We start from the raw sequence: 18,010 nt of genomic DNA, 5'->3' as shown, positions 1-18,010 counted from the left end.
ATACGGTCTGGTATTTTATCAATGAATTAGAGCTGTTGACAGGGTTAATTTGACTGTCAAGTGAACTTAATGTTTGGGTGAACAAAATAATTATCAATGTGCACAATAGTACTGACTCCTTTAAAGATTCTAAGATATTTTCTCTTATTCTGATTTTGTTCAGTAGCATCATGTTTGTTATTTGCTGTTTAGTTCTGTGTGTGGTCGTGTCTAGGGTGGCACTACCAGTCAGCTAGGATAGAGTCTGTAACCTCTGTTTTCATGGATTATACTTGTACATTTATGTAGCAGTTTGAATGTGATAAGGACAGTGCTCAGTCTACTAGATCAAGGAAGGGATGGGCAACTCCAGTCTTCGGAAGCCTTGTGTCTGATTAACATCTGGGATACTATCCCTTATATTATAATATGTTGATAAATGCTTTGGCCAAAAATGTATTCTTTGAATAAAAATAATAAAATTAATGACTGGTTGATATTGGTGACAATTAACACTATTGTTTCCAATTAAGTGTTTTCTCCTGACAATTAACCTTTCCCTCTATTTTGGTTGTTCATGCCCAGATGCGTTGGTGACTGAGAGTTGCCAGGGAAGCGAGCCTGGGGTGGACAACGTGAGCGTGTGGTCGGGCGAGACGGAGACAGACGAGGGCCTGGAGATGTCCCAGCAGATGATGACAGACAGTCACAGCCTGTTGCCGGAGCTTCAGCTGGAGAACGAGGAGTACCTCATGAATATTAGCTCCCGCCTCCAGGCTGCCGTGGAGAAACTGCTGGTGGCCATTACTGAGACGACCAATCAGGTACATCACAGCATAATAAATTGTGGGACCACACAGAAAATGTATATTTTCTGTTTAACTATACATTTTCCTGTGAATCAAAGTGCCAAAAGCTATTTTTGCTGTCTTGTACAAATTGACAGTCATTTAAAAGGCCGTTTTTGATTAAATCAAAAAGTATTGGGACAGTGACACATATTTTATTATTTCTGCTCTGTACTCCAGCACTTTGGATTTGAAAGGATACAATGACTTTAAAGTGCAGACTGTCAGCTTTAATTTGTGGCTATTTTAATCCATATCGGGTGAACTGTTTAGAAATTACAGCACTTTTTGTGCATAGTCTCCCATTTTAGGGGACCAAAGGTATTGGGACAAGTTCACTTATGTGTATTAAAGTAGTAAAAAAGTTTAGTATTTGGTCCCATATTCATAACACGCAATAACTACAGTGGGGAGAACAAGTATTTCATACATTGCCGATTTTGCAGGTTTTCCTACTTACAAAGAATTTAGAGGTCTGTAATTTTTATCATAGGTACACTTCAACTGTGAGAGACGGAATCTTAAAATAAAAAATCCAGAAAATCACATTGTATGATTTTTAAGTAATTCATTTGCATTTTATTGCATGACATAAGTATTTGATCACCTACCAACCAGTAAGAATTCCGGCTCTCACAGACCTGTTAGTTTTTCTTTAAGAAGCCCTCCTTGTCTCCACTCATTACCTGTATTAACTGCACCTGTTTGAACTCGTTACCTGTATAAAAGACACCTGTCCACACACTCAATCAGACTCCAACCTCTCCACAATGGCCAAGACTAGAGAACTGTGTAAGGACATCAAGGATAAAATTGTAGACCTGCACAATGCTGGGATGGGCTACAGGACAATAGGCAAGCAGCTTGGTGAGAAGGCAACAACTGTTGGCACAATTATTAGAAAATGGAAGAAGTTCAAGATGACGGTCATTCACCCTCTGTCCATGCAAGCTCTCACCCCGTGGGGCATCAATGATCATGAAGGTTCTGGGCTGATCCCTCACTACATGGCAGGACCTGGTCAATGACCTGAAGAGAGCTGGGACCACAGTCTCAAAGAAAACCATTAGTAACACACTACGCCGTCATGGATTAAAATCCTGCAGCACACGCAAGGTCCCCCTGCTCAAGAAGCGCATGTCCAGGCCCGTCTGAAGTTTGCCAATGACCATCTGGATGATCCAGAGGAGGAATGGGAGAAGGTCATGTGTTCTGATGAGACGACAATGGAGCTTTTTGGTCTAAACTCCACTTGCCGTGTTTGGAGGAAGAAGAAGGATGAGGACAACCCCAAGAACACCATCCCAACCGTGAAGCATGGAGGTGGAAACATCATTCTTTGGGGATGCTTTTCTGCAAATGGGACAGGACGACTGCACCGTATTGAGGGGAGGATGGATGGGGCCATGTATCGCGAGATCTTGGCCAACAACCTCCTTCCCTCAGTAAGAGCATTGAAGATGGGTCGTGGCTCTGTAAGAAGCATCTCAAGGTCCTGGAGTGGAGTGGCCTAGCCAGTCTCCAGACCTGCAAACAAAGGTTTCTGTACCAAATATTAAGTTCTGCTTTTCTGATGTATCAAACACTTATGTCATGCAATAAAATGCAAATTAATTACTTTAAATCATACAACGTGGTTTTCTGGATTTTTGTTTTAGATTCCGTCTCTCACAGTTGAAGTGTACTTATGATAAAAATTATAGACCTCTACATGCTTTGTAAGTAGGAAAACCTGCAAAATCGGCCGTGTATCAAATACTTCTCCCCACTGTACATCAAGCTTGTGACTACAAATTTGTAGAATGCATTTGCTGTTTGTTTTGGTTATGTTTCAGATTATTTTGTGCCCAATAGAAATTAATGGTAAATAATCCATGGTGTAATTCTGGAGTCACTTTATTGTGAATAAGAATAGAATATGTTTCTACATTAACATGGATGCTACCATGAATACGGATTATCTTAAATGATTCGTGAATAATGATGAGTGAGAAAGTTGGAGGCATAAATATACTATAATGTAGAGTGCATTCGGAAAGTATTCAGACCCCTTGACCTTTTATACATTTTGTTACAACCTTATTCTAAAATGGATTTAAATATTTTTCCCCCTCATCAATTTACACACACTTCCCCATATTGACATAGCAAAAACAGAGTTTTTGAATTTTTTTCTTGTTTATATATATTTTTGTTTTAACCTGGAAATATTGCATTTACATAAGTATTCAGACCCTTTACTCAGTGCTTTGTTGAAGCACTTTTGGCAGTGATTACAGCCTTGAGTCTTGGGTATGACACTACAAGCTTGACACACCTGTATTTGGGAAGTTTCTCCCATTCTTCTCTGCAAATCCTCTCAAGCTCTGTCAGGTTGGATGAGGAGCGTTGCTGCACAGCTATTTTGAGTTCTCTCCAGAGATGTTCTATCGTGTTCAAGTCCGGGCTCTGGCTGGGCTACTCAAGGACATTCAGAGACTTGTCCCGAAGCCACTCCTGTGTTGTCTTGGCAGTGTGCTTATGGTCGTTGTTAGGTGAACCTTCACCCCAGTCTGAGGTCCTAAGAGCACTGGAGCAGGTTTTCTTCATGGATCTCTCTGTACTTTGCTCCGTTCATCTTTCCTTGATCCTGACTAGTCTCCCAGTCCCTGCCACTGAAAAACATCCCCACAGCATGATGCTGCAGCCACCATGCTTCACCGTAGGGATGGTGCCAGGTTTCCTCCAGACGTGAAGCTTGGTATTCGGGCCAAAGAGTTCAGTCTTGGTTTCATCACACCAGAGAATCTTGTTTCTCATGGTCTGAAAGTCTTTAGGTGCCTTTTGGCAAACTCCAAGCGGGCTGTCATGTGCATTTTACTGAGGAGTGACTTCCGTCTCTCCACTCAATCATCTTGGCTTGATTGGTAGAGTGCTGCAGAGATGATTGTACTTCTGGAAGGTTCTCCCATCTCCACATAGGAACTCTGTAGTTCTGTCAGAGGGATCATCAAGTTCTTGGTCACCTCCATGACCAAGGTCTTTCTCCCCTGATTGCTCAGTTTGGCCGGGCAGCCAGCTCTAGGAAGAGTCTTGGTGGTTCCAAACTTCTTCCATTTAAGGATGGAACTGTGTTCTTGGGGACCTTCAATACTGCAGACATTATTTTGGTACCCACATCTGTGCCTCGACACAATCCTGTCTTGGAGCTCTATGGACAATTCCTTCGACCTCATGGCTTGGTTTTTGATCTGACATACAGGTGTAGACAGGTGTTTGCCTTTCCAAATCATGTCCAATCAATTGAATTGATTCATGAGGGGGAAAAAAATAGAAGGCTCTAACGTAACAAAATATGGAAAAAGTTAAGGCGTCTGAATACTTTCCAAATGCACGGTATATTCAAAAGTACATGGACACCCCTTAAAATGTGTGGATTCTGCTATTTCAGCCACACCCGTTGCTGACAGGTGTATACAATCGTGCACACAGCCATGCAATCTCCATAGACAAACATTGGCTGTAGAATTGCCTTACTGAAGAGGTCAGTGGCTTTCAACATGGCACCGTCATAGAATGCCACCTTTCCAACAAGTCAGTTTGTTAAATTTCTGCCCTGCTATAGCTACCCCGGTCAACTGTAAATTCTGTTATTGTGAAGTGGAAACGTCTAGGAGCAACAATGGCTCAGCCGCGAAGTGGTAAGCCACACCAGCTCACAGAATGGGACTACCGAGTGCAGAATCACGTAGCGCGTAAGAGTCAATTCTCACTACCTAGTTCCAAACTGCCTCTGGAAGCAACATCAGCACAATAACTGCTCGTCAGGAGCTTCGTGAAATGAGTTTCCATGGCCGAGCAGCCGCACACAAGCCAAAGATCATCATGCGCAATGCCAAGCGTTGGCTGGGGTGGTGTAAAGCTCTCCTCCATTGGAGCAGTGGAAACGCATTCTCTGGAGTGATGAATCGCGCTTCACCATGATTCAGTCCAACTGTAAAGTTTGGTGGAGAAGGAATAATGGTCTGAGGCTGCTGTTCATGGTTTGGACTAGGCCCCTTAGTTCCAGTGAAGGGGCATCTTAATGCTACAGCATATAATTACATTCTAGACAATTCTGTGCTTCAAACTTTGTTTCAGCACGACAATGCCCCTGTGCATAAAGTGAGGTCCATACAGAAATGGTTTGTCGATCGGTTTGGAAGAACTTGACTGACTTGCACAGAGCCCTGACTTCAACCCTTATCGAATGCCTTTGGGATGAATTGGAACGCTGACTGCGAAGCCAGGCCTAAATGCCCAACATCAGTGCCCGACCTCACTAATACTCTTGTGGTTGAATGGAAGAAAGTACCTGCTGCAATGTTCCAACATCTAGTGGAAAACCTTCCCAGAAGAGTGGAGGCTGTTATAGCAGCAAAGGGGGGACCAACTCTATATTAATGCCCATGATTTTGTAATGAGATGTTTGACGAGCAGGTACATCATCAAAAAAAAATAATTGTCCCAATACTCACTGTATCTATCGCTATCATTTTTTTTTATTCTAGCGATATCAGTGATATCAGTTTTGCTATTCACATTAGTATCGCGGCAAGGAAACAAAACACATAGCGAATTTAACTTCTTTAGGAAAACAGCTCTGATGTTGGAAACAAACATCATGTTGTCATCCAGAGTCACATTTGTTTTCCAAGCTATAGCACACAATATTTTACATACAGCAGGTTTTTAAAGGACCAAAGAGTTCGGTCTGCTTTGTGTTTTCATTTTTGGCATGAATATAATATTGCTTTACTGGTATCATCACTGCCCTGGCGGTAGGCCACATACTGTAAATACACCGTTCCGGGTACTGTGTGTGAGCAAAATACCAGCGCTGTACAACTGTTGGTAATGAATGGCTTTGTCACCTAAACGTGGTCTTAATATTCCCATATTGTTACTTAATTCAAGTTAGCTGTGGCTGTTAAGTTCTAGGAAGCTACAACTACATTAATGTACTCTTTGTGAAATACATGACATTCATGCAGTTATTGTCAAAAGTGTAAATGGCCAGTCACTGACAATACACAATGCCTTTTGCACAGTCATAACCCCCTGTGGTATTTGAGTCTGGTCACACCCAGTCCCTTTAGAGATGAGACTGCAGAATCCTCTTTGCAAGGAGATAGCTGTAGCTAGAATTCATTCACCACACAATAGGGCTGTCTCATTCCTAGCGGTTGCCTGTAGATACTGGCCGATTTGCATAGAGCTTTGTCTCCCTTCCTCCCCTATTCTAATCCAGTTGAACTCCGATGACTCCTCCCCCTCAGGCTACTACTGCCCGTATGCATCTGTCTACCTATGCATCTGTCAACCTAGAGATACTTTATACATCATTCAAATGTGGTACAGTTTCTGCATCATGCTACTTCTTCTTTTCCGTTTGTCCTATTACTCAGTGTAGTAGTTGAGGACAATAATTAATGTAGTGTCAACGCTACATAAATCACTGAGTTTATGATGGTTGTGTTGATCCATAAAACATCAACATTGGTTTAACATTGAAATAATGTTGTGCTAGGGTCAGTGTAGGTTTTAGTGATTCACTGCTTGCTTCCATTTGATGGAAAAAGGCTCAACTTTGTGTGGAAACTTCTCTTGAAACATGTTGTATGATATAAGCATATTCCAATACACCTTTAAGAGAGCTGATATCAGGTGTTTAAAAACCAAACAAGCCACCTGTAACTTTAGCTTGATGTTACACAGATAGACTGTGTGTCCGTGTGTGGAGATAAATACAATATCTCTAGCTCCCAACCCGGACAGCCCAATAAAGTCAGCAGTTTGTGTACTCTGAACCAGTCGGCGAGTTTAAAGTTTCAACCTTAAATCAATAAAATATATTTTTTTTTGTATGGAATGTTGACCGAGGATTATGTGAATACATGTCAAATACTAAGTGTCATTTCAAAACAGTGAGAGAGTGCCTTCAGAAAGTATTCATACCCCTTGACTTATTCCACATTTTGTTGTTACAGCCTGGTTTCAAAATGTATATTTTTTCACCTATCTACACAGAATACCCCATAATGACAAGTGAAAATATTTATTGAAAATGAAATATAGAAATATCTAATTTACATACAGTACCAGTCAAAAGTTTAGACACCTACTCATTCAGGGCTTTTTCTTTTGTTTTGACTATTTTCTACATTGTAGAATAATAGTGAAGACATCAAAACTATGAAATAACACATGGAATCATGTTGTAACCAAATAAAAATATATTTTCTATATGAGATTCTTCAAAGTAGCCACCCTTTGCCTTGACAGCTTTTCACACTGGCATTCTCTGTCAGCTTCATGAAGCAGTCACCTGGAATGCTTTTCCAACAGTCTTAAAGGAGTTCCCACATATGCTGAGCACTTGTTGGCTGCTTCCTTCACTCTGCAGTCCAACTCATCCCAAACAATCTCAATTGGGTTGAGGTCGGGTGATTTGTGGAGGCCAGGTCATCTAATGCAGCACTCCATCACTCTCCACCTTGGCCAAATAGCCCTTACACACCCTGGAGGTGTGTTTTGGGTCATTGTCCTGTTGAAAAACAGATGATAGTCCCACTAAGCGCAACCAGGTGGGATGGTGTATCGCTGCAGAATGCTGTGGTAGACATGCTGGTTAAGTGTGCCTTGAATTCAAAATATATCACACCATCACACCACCACTTCCATTCTTCACAGTGGGAACAACACATGCTGAGATCATCCGTTCACCTACTCTGCATCTCACAAAGACACGGCGGTTGGAACCAAAAGTCTCACATTTGGACTCATCAGACCAAAGGACAGATTTCCACCGGTCTAATGACCATTGCTTGTGTTTCTTGCCCCAAGAAAGTCTCTCCTTCTTATTGGTGTCCTTTAGTAGTGGTGTCTTTGCAGCAATTCGACAATGAAGGCCTGATTCACGCAGTCTGCTCTGAACAGTTGGTGTTGATGTGTAGGTTACTTGAACTCTGTGACGCATTTATTTAGGCTCCAATCTGAGGTGCAGTTAATTGCCGATTTCTGAGGCTGGTAACTCTAATGAACTCTAACATTTTTTCGGTTACTACATGATTCCATATGTGTTATGTCATATTCAATTGTTTGGACATTATTCAGAATCACCTGTCTATATAAGGTCCCACAGTTGAAACTATACCAGGGGCATTCAACTCTTACCCAATGAGGTTCAGAGCCTGCTGGTTTTTTGTTCTACCTGATAATGAATTGCACCCACCTGTTATCCCAAGTCAGTCAATGATTAGAGGGGAACAATGAAAAAACACAGTGGAACTGGCATTTCTAGAGTGTTGAAAGATTCCAAGAGCAAAGTAGTCTCCATCAATGAAAAAATATGGAACTACCCAGACTGTGGGTAGAGCTGGCTGTCGGACCAAACTGAGCAAATGAGCAAGAAGGACCTTGGTCAGGGAGGTGACCAAGAACCCAATGACCACTCTGACAGAACTTCAGAGTTCCTTGGCTGAGATGGGAAAACCTGCCAGAAGGACAACAGTCTCCATAGCACTTCACCAATCTGGGCTTTATGGGAGAGTGGTCAGACTGAAGCCACTCCTGAGAAAATGGCACATGACAGCACACACAGAATTTGCTCAAAGGAACGTGTAAGACTGAGAGCATAAGGCAAAATATGGTGTTCTGGTGAGACAAAACTCTTTGGCCTGAATGCAAAGTGCTATGAGGAAAAACAGGTTCTGCTCATCCCCTGTCTAACACCATCCCTACCGTAAAGCATGGTGGTGGCAGCATCATGCTATGGGGATGCTTTTCGGTGGCAGGTAAATGGGAGACTGGTAAGGATAGAGGAAACAGTGAATGGAGCAAAATACAGGAAAATCCTTGATGATAACCTGCTTTAGAGTACAAACAACCTTAGACTGGGACGAAGATTTTACGTTCCAACAGGACAATGACCCCAAACATACAGCCAAATAAACGCTGGATTAACTTCAGAGCAAGAAAGTGAAAGTCCTTTTGTCAAGGGGTATGAATACTTTCTGAAGGCACTGTAACTGCCTAGTGATGGGAAGGCAAGCTCAGAAATCAATCAAGCTCTCCGCCTTCACAAGACCGAATGGTTCATTTAAAGGGATAGTTTGGGATTTTGCCAATGAGGCCCTTTATCTACTTCCCCAGAGTCAGATGAGCTTATGGATACCATTTCTATGTCTCTGCTTTCAGTTTGGAGGTTGCCAACTAGCGTTATCGCAATTGCTAACTTGCGTTAGAGCAATGACTGGACATATACAGTGTGGCAAAAAAGTATTTAGTCAGCCACCAATTGTGCAAGTTCTCCCACTTAAAAAGATGAGAGAGGCCTGTAATTGTCATCATATGTACACTTCAACTATGACAGACAAAATGAGGAAAAAAAAATCCAGAAAATCACATTGTAGGATTTTTTTATGAATTTATTTGCAAATTATGGTGGAAAATAAGTATTTGGTCAATAACAAAAGTTTATCTCAATACTTTGTTATATACCCTTTGTTGGCAATGACAGAGGTCAAATGTCTTCACAAGGTTTTCACACACTGTTGCTGGTATTTTGGCCCATTCCTCCATGCAGATCTCTTCTAGAGCAGTGATGTTTTGGGGCTGTTGCTGGGCAACACGGACTTTCAACTCCCTCCAAAGATTTTCTATGGGGTTGAGATCTGGAGACTGGCTAGGCCACTCCAGGACCATGAAATGCTCCTTACGAAGCCACTCCTTCGTTGCCCGGGCGGTGTGTTTGGGATCATTGTCATGCTGAAAGACCCAGCCACGTTTCATCTTCAATGCCCTTGCTGATACATGGCCCCATTCATTCTTTCCTTTACACGGATCAGTCGTCCTGGTCCCTTTGCAGAAAAACAGCCCCAAAGCATGATGTTTCCACCCCCATGCTTCACAGTAGGTATGGTGTTCTTTGGATGCAACTCAGCATTCTTTGTCCTCCAAACACGACGAGTTGAGTTTTTACCAAAAAGTTATATTTTGGTTTAATCTGACCATATGTCATTCTCCCAATCTTCTTCTGGATCATCCAAATGCTCTCTAGCAAACTTCAGACGGGCCTGGACATGTACTGGCTTAAGTAGGGGGACACGTCTGGCACTGCAGGATTTGAGTCCCTGGCGGCGTAATGTGTTACTGATGGTAGGCTTTGTTACTTTGGTCCCAGCTCTCTGCAGGTCAGTCACTAGGTCCCCCCATGTGGTTCTGGGATTTTTGCTCACAGTTCTTGTGATTATTTTGACCCCACGGGGTGAGATCTTGCCCCAGATCGAGGGAGATTATCAGTGGTCTTGTATGTCTTCCATTTTCTAATAATTGCTCCCACAGTTGATTTCTTCAAACCAAGCTGCTTACCTATTGCAGATTCAGTCTTCCCAGCCTGGTGCAGGTCTACAATTTTGTTTCTGGTGTCCTTTGGCAGCTCTTTGGTCTTGGCCATAGTGGAGTTTGGAGTGTGACTGTTTGAGGTTGTGGACAGATGTCTTATATACTGATAACAAGTTCAAACAGGTGCCATTAATACAGGTAACGAGTGGACAGAGGAGCCTCTTAAAGAAGAAGTTACAGGTCTGTGAGAGCCAGAAATCTTGCTTGTTTGAAGGTGACCAAATACTTATTTTCCACCATAATTTGCAAATAAATTCACAAAAAATCCTACAACGTGATTTCCTGGATTTTTTTTCTCATTTTGTCTGTCATAGTTGAAGGGTACCTATGATGAAAATTACAGGCCTCTCATCTTTTTAAGTGGGAGAACTTGCACAATTGGTGGCTGACTAAATACTTTTTTGCCCCACTGTATGGGAATAGCTACCATGCTAGTTAGCATTGGCTCACGAAACTACCTCTTAACTTCCTTCATACTGGACACAGATGCATAACAAATTGTATCCACGTGTTCATATGACTGTGGGGACAGTTCCTAACTATCCCTTTAAAGTTATTCCTTCCAGAATGAATTGATTAGATCTGCATTGGTTCCTTGTGAGTGAATGATCATTAATGATTGTGGATCGTTGTTTCCTGTCTGGAGGGCCAGGTTGTGTGAATAAGGCTTGATGTAATGAGTTTCTCTGGAATGTTAAGTGTCCTGTCAGTTGGCTTTGGAAATAATTTGCTGGAGTAGGTGTTGCTCACTAATCCTCCTATTATAGATCATTGAGAGCGACATGTTGGGCCGACGTGTTGATTGTGTAGGTCCATTACTGTTTTACAGTTCACTTGCTCACAAGATCGAAGGAGACAATGCCTAAGTCAATTCATCTGCAATGACGTGGAATATAAATCTGGTTTGACAAGCTCCTGCAAAAAGGCTGTGTGTGTATGGGGGTGTGAGGGAGAGGGAAAATGTCTATTTGCAAAGCTGTACCTGCCCAACTAGCCCAGGGGGTTGAAACCACGCTGACTATTCCCTCCCCCTTTTCACTGAACAATACCCTGCCGATGCTATGGATCCAGGAAGTGAGAGAGGGAGAGAGACTGCCTGCCTGCCTGCTGCAAAACACTCTGGGAGAACAGTTTAGACCGCAACCTCTTCTTTTGTGTCTGTTTCGAGAGACCGAGATACACAGTGAAAGTCAGGCTGGGATATTAGTAGAGACGGGGAGTGGGCAAGAGTGAGGAACATGGAGCTAGAATGAGCTAGAAAACTGGTGACAAACAACAAAGAAGTTACAGGCTACAGGGATAGATCAAGAATGAGAGGGAGAATGAAAGAGGGAGAGAGAGTTTGACAGAAAAGAAAGAAGTGCAGCGAGAGCCCCACTGGCGGCTTCAGAGTTCACCCTTGGTTGGCTGCCCATTGTGTAAAGCAGTTAAGGGGGGACCGGGAGGCTTCCCTTCCCTGCGGATCTGTGCTGCGTTGCTGTGGCGGCATGGAATTGTTAATGAGCTTCCATAGGGAGGGAGAGGGCGAGCGAGGGAGTGGGAGTGAGTACTGCTGAGGGGCAGGGTCACGCTGTGCTCTGAAAGAGTGAGTAAAATAGACAGAGAGAAAAGTCTGACTGAGAGAGATGCACAGGATCTTAAAGCTAGGTTTCTCTTTATTTTATCCCTCCCCAGTTGCACTCAGGATTCACATGTGCAAGATGTGACTTCAAACTTTCTCCCCCAGGAAGGATTACACGAGGAGAAGCACTACCGGTATCTCTTATTTTCTGACTTAAAACTTTGTTTTGTTGTTTCAAGAGTTTACCTAGTTCTCAGTATTTACCTGGGACCTTTTTTGTCTCTTCACTGTGGTACGCCATGCTCGTGGATCTGAGTCTGAATTGCGACTCGTTTGTTTACCCAAGGCTCTGTGCTTGGCAGCTCCGTAGAAACTGTTGCCTAGAACCCAGCTACGTCATCGGGACTTGTCTGCTCACCGCTGCTGTTCCCTCTCGGGCCTCCGCTGAAGACTCCATCCATGGTAGCAGGTGCATTGTAGATGCTGAAAGGAACACTGGAGGGAAGAGGATGGAAAGCACTACAAGGATAAACTAGTAGGTCATTGAAAGCAGTTAAATTGTCTACCACCATGGATTCCTACCGCTCATACTGGAATTCGAGCCACCAGGCCATGTGGGTGGAAGGGGAAGATCAGGATGTGTACGAGGTGGAATCTCGTGTGCCCCTGCCCCGGCCTTTCCCCCTCTCGAGCGTCCTCAATGAGAAAAACGCGGTGGTGGTACAGACTCAAATATCACACGTCAACCACAGGACCAATGGTCACCTCCTTAAGGTGATCTCTAAGATCTCCCTCCCCACACCACCCTATACAGTAAGTTACCATTCAGCTGCTGGCCTGCCATGTAACCTATATGGAACTGTATAACTAGTGAGTAAATCTGACTCCGTCTGGACAGTTATCTTATTTATCTGAAAGAAAGTGTCTTTCATTTGGCTGACTTGATGCTCTAAACCACAGTTTTGTCCATTATTTTATACAGTTCATGACTTTACATACCCCTGCTATATCGGGAGTCTACACGTATACATTATCATGCTAACTTAATTGGCAGCAATAGTTTTGACTGAGCAACTTGTGCAGTGTAAAACACAGTGAGAGTATTGTATACAGTCCTAGATCTCCCTACTCTGCTTTCATCTGAGCAGGTGAGCAAAAAATGACTCCAAGATTTCAGCGTGGCACAGTCGCGTGACTACATCCTGGTTGTCATAATGTTGCAGTATGACCTTTGCTGTTGTGGGAGTCTCGCCCTGTAAAACCAACTGCATGTGAGTTGTGGTGCTAATAAGTCAGGGGTTTATTGCACCATAGCAATTCCATGATAATTCAGCCAGGAAAGAAGGCTTTTGTGAATGCGTCACAGGGCAATGTCTACTAAACGTGCCTCATCTGTGTCCGAAGTTAAAGGGTTATGATTGAAATGGCATGTCATACATGTTATGTTGGTTCCTTGATCAGTGTCAAACTGGGGCATAGGTTTACTCATTTTAATAAGAATACTTATATGGCATGCATTTTCACCAACATAACTTTAGAGAAAATTACTGCATGTGTACAATTATCCCACAATGATAAGGCAATAGGCCTAGTTGTAGCTATGCAGATTCAGTATGTTAGTACTTGAAGCGAGTGAGAATATTTACACTGTCATGATGTGCCACTGTACAACTCAAGACTTACCGCTGAACTGTATACAGCTAACCATCTCCACACATCTGTACATTGCCCTGTAGTTGTTATTGGGATACTCCTTTAAGCATAACAATACAGGCCATGTGTGTTGTGAACCCACTGTTTCACTCTGTGTATCTTATGTGCTAAGTGAAATCATCCATTATCCTGAAGTGGGCTACAGCTTTGATTAATTGGTCATAATTGTTTTACTTTCTCTTAGGACACTAACTGGAAACCATTACTGGTGATCATAAATATGACATTATACTGACTGTCACAAGGCTCAGCATATTGTCCATAATGAGAGGTTATGTCCTAAATGACAGAAGAGATGCCCATTCATTCATGGCATGGGATATATTTAATAATATAACATGTTCCATTGAGCAGATTTTTAAAATCCAAAACAACTTTCAGTGCACTGAGTGCGCACATTTCTTGTATATGTGATCACAGTAGGAATCGAATCCACAACCCTGGTGTTGCTAGTGTCATGCTTTTTTACCAACTCAGCCACACTGTGTGGACCAACTTGTTTCAAGGCTTTGTGTATCGGAACTTCTAACTCAGAATTATTCACCACCTCAACCAGTATTTCCTTATAGGTTCTTTGCTCACTAAAGTCATTATCTTTGTCTCTCCACCCATCTTACCAACCCTGATCAGCTGGAACATGCACGCGTCACCCAGACGGAGCTGATGCGCGAGTCCTTCCGCCACAACCAGGAGATGGGCGATCTGCTGCGGCGGCAGGAGGATCTGCAGGAGAGGCTGGTGGAGGAGGGGCGTGCCCGCGAGCAGCTGGCCCTGGAGCTCCACAGGGCTGAGGGTGAGTGGCGGGGGGGGGTGTTGTTTGTGGATGGGGTTGTTTTTAAATGTGGGTGGGTGTGTGGGTGTTTGAAGGGCAGTGAGAATGCCATATGACGAGTGGAAGTGTGTGTCTGGGGTTGTTTGTGGGGGATGGTGTGTGTTGTGTGATTTGGTGAGTCAGATGGCTAGGGGATCTGTGGGTGAAACATAAATTAATATATACTGTAGAGAGGGTGTGTGAGTACTTTAGATGGCAAAGGAAAGTGTCTGTGTAATTAAGATTTATCAATTGTTTGTGAACAATTACATTTCCATACACATTTGAAATCTAGTATTAAGAGATTTATGCTCCAATTTACCATGTTTTTAATAGTGTAGTGACACATTCTGCGCCATCAGCACATTCAATGCTCCATGCCAAACATCCTTGTCGGAGGTAGTGATTATGATGTGACATCCCTATCAGGAACAGCTGACCGACGAGAGGCGTGACAGGTTCACACATGTGACACAGCCCACCCGATTCACTAACAACGCTCAGTTCCACACACTGTTAAGCAAATGAAGACATATTTTAATCCATTGGCTTGTTAATAGTAACATGTACAGTGCCTTCAGAAAGTATTCACACCCCTTGACTATTTCAACATTTTGTTGTTACAGCCTGAATTTTAAATTAATTTTTAAAAAAAATTGTCACTGGCATACAGACAATATTCAATGTCAAAGTGGAATTATGTTTTTGGGAATTTTGTAGTAATTAATAAAAAAATTAAAAGCTGAAATGTTCAGCCCTTTGTTATGGCAAGCTTAAATAAGTAGAAATTTGCTTATCAAGTCACATAAGTTACATGGACTCACTTTGTGTGCAACTTTGTGTGCAATAATAGTGTTTAACTTCTTATGGGCAGGTGGGATGGTAGCGTCCCACCTGGCCAACAACCGGTGAAATTGCAGAGCGTGAAATTCAAACTACAGTATTATTTAACTTTCATAAAATCACAAGTGTAATACATAAAAATAAAGCTTAATCCATCCGCTGTGTCAGATTTCAAAAAAGCTTTACGGCGAAAGCATACCATGCGATTATCTGAGGACAGCGCCCCGCATACAAACACATGAAAAACACATTTCAACCGGGCAGGTGTGACACGAAAGTCAGGAATAACGATATAAAAAATGCCTTACCTTTGATCTTATTCTGTTTGCTCTCCAAAAGGTCCCAGTTACATCACAAACGGTCCTTTTGTTCGATAATGTCCTTTATATCCTAAACTCAGTTTAGCTGGCGCGCTTCGGTCAATAATCTACCCAGTTTCCCTCCATCAAAATGCATACAAAATGAATCCCAAACGTTACTAATAAACTTTTCCAAACAAGTCAACGTTTATAATCAAACCTTAGGTACCCTAATACGTAAATACATGATCTCTTCCGCACACTTGGAAACACTACAGCCAAAATGGGAGCCACCTAGAAAAACTTTTTCTGAAAACCAGCCTGAAACTCTTTCTGAAGACTGTTGACATCTAGTGGAAGCCCTAGGTGTCAATCTGGGAGGACTTGGCCTTATAATAGAATTGATAGCCATTGAAAATAGTGGTAGGCTGAATTATTATTATTTTTTTTGGGGGGGGGGGGGTTTGTCCTCTGGGTTTCGCCTGCCATATGAGTTCTGTTATACTCGGACACAATTTTAACAGTTTTAGAGTGTTTTCTATTCAAATCTACCAATTACATGCAGATCCTAGCTTCTGGGCCTGAGTAACAGGCAGTTTACTTTGGGCACGCTTTTCATCCGAAACGTCAAAATACTGCCCCCTACCCAAGAGAGGTTAACATGATTTCTGAATGACTACCTCATCTCTGTACCCCACACATACAATTATCTGTAAGGTTCCTATGTCCAGCAATGAATTTCAAACACAGATTCAACCACAAAGACTGGGGAGGTTTTCCAATGCCTCGCAAAGAAGGTTACCTATTGGTTGATGGGTTTAAAAAAAAGCAGACATTGAATATCCCTTTGAGCATGGTGAAGTTATTCATTTCACTTTGGATGGTGTATCAATACACCCAGTCACTACAAAGATACAGGTTTCCTTCCCAGCTCAGTTGCCAGAGAGGAGGGAAACCTCAGGAATTTCACCATGAGGCCAATGGTGACTTTAAAACAGTTACAGAGTGTAATGGCTGTGATGGGAGAAAAATAAGGATGTATCAACAACGTTGTAGTTGCTCTACAATACTAACATAATTGACAGAGTGAAAAGAAGGAAGCCTGTACAGAATAAAATATGCCAAAACATGCATCCTATTTGCAACAAGGCACCAAAGTAATACCGCAAAAGAAGTGGCAAAGCAATTTACTCTGAATACAAAGTGTTATGTTTGGGGCAAATCCAATACAACACATTACTGAGTACCTCTTTCCATAGTTTCAAGTATAGTGGTGGCTACATCATGAGGACTGTGGAGCTTCTCAGGATAAAAAATAAACCGAATAGCAGGCAAAATACTAGAGGCAAACCTGGATCAGTCTGCTTTCCAACGGACACTGGGAGATGAATTCACCTTTCACCAAGACAATATCCTAGAACACAAGGCCAATTCTACACTGGAGTTGCTTACCAAGAAGACTTTGAATGTTCCTGAGTGGGCGAGTGAGTTTTGATTTAAATCAACTCTAAAATGTATGGCTAGACCTGAAAATGGATGTTTAGCAATGACCTATATCGACATAACATGAAAGGCCGCTCAACAAGGAAGAAGCCACTGCTCCAGAACCGCCATAAAAATGCCAGACTACGGATTGCAACTGCACATGGGTCCTAGGCTCGTCCTTTTTGGAGATAGGTCCTCTGGTCTGATAAAACAAAAATGGAACTGTTTGGCCATAATGACCATTGTTATGTTTGGAGGAAAAGGGGGAGGCGTGTGAGCCGAAGAACACCATCCCAACCATGAAGCATGGGGTGGCAGCATCATGTTGTGGGGGTGTTTTGCTGCAGGAGGGACTGGTACACTAAACACCATAGATGGCATCATGAGGTAGGAAAAGTATGTGGATATATTGAAGCAACATCTCAAGACATCAGTCAGGAAGTTAAAGATTGGTCGCAAAGGGGTCTTCCAAATGGACAATGACCCCAAGCATACTTCCAAAGTTGTGGCAAAATGGCTTAAGGACAACAAAGTCAGGTATTGGAGTGGCCATCACAAAGCCCTGACCTCAATCCTATAGAAAATGTGTGGACAGAACTGAAAATGCGTGTGCGAGCAAGGAGGCCTAGAAACCTGACTCAGTTACACCAGCTTAGAAACCTGACTCAGTTACACCAGCTCTGTCTGGTGGAATGGGCCAGAATTCACCCAATTTATTGTGGGAAGCTTGTGGAAGGCTACCCGAAACGTTTGAACCAAGTTAAACAATTTTAAAGGCAATGCTACCAAATACTAATTGAGTGTATGTAAACTTCTGACCAACTGGGAATGTGATGTGAAAAATAAAAGCTGAAATAAATCATTCTCTGTACTATTATTCTGACATTTCACATTCTTAAAATAAAGTGGTGATCCTAACTGACCTAAAACAGGGAATTCTTACTAGGATTAAATGTCAGGAATTGTGAAACTGAGTTTCAATATATTTGGCTAAGATGTATGTAAACTTCCGACATCAACTGTATATATGTCAAATGTGATAGGATTC

The 18,010-nt window shown here is 42.4% G+C and overlaps 1 protein-coding gene across 31 annotated transcripts in view; it reads left to right on the top strand.

The window, feature by feature from the left end:
- Positions 1 to 18,010, top strand: part of LOC110488241 (A-kinase anchor protein 9) — a 124,850-nt gene that overhangs the window by 73,907 nt on the left and 32,933 nt on the right. For 24 of the 31 annotated variants that reach the window (XM_090227995.1, XM_090227982.1, XM_090227993.1 and 21 more), the window contains 2 exons: positions 565 to 803; positions 14,155 to 14,317. In XM_090227995.1, coding sequence (XP_090084121.1) covers positions 565 to 803; positions 14,155 to 14,317 — 402 coding nt within the window. Of the gene's footprint in view, positions 1 to 564; positions 804 to 11,305; positions 12,625 to 14,154; positions 14,318 to 18,010 lie in introns of those variants that run through there. The other 7 variants (XM_090228006.1, XM_090228005.1, XM_090228002.1 and 4 more) reach the window with 2 other exon arrangements.

Source organism: Oncorhynchus mykiss, chromosome 30, assembly GCF_057628025.1.
Source record: "Oncorhynchus mykiss isolate SJ-2025 chromosome 30, ASM5762802v1, whole genome shotgun sequence".
Taxonomy (NCBI): domain Eukaryota; kingdom Metazoa; phylum Chordata; class Actinopteri; order Salmoniformes; family Salmonidae; genus Oncorhynchus; species Oncorhynchus mykiss.
The sequence above is the reverse complement of the archived record's forward strand: the minus strand, read 5'-3'. Positions and strand labels throughout refer to the sequence as shown.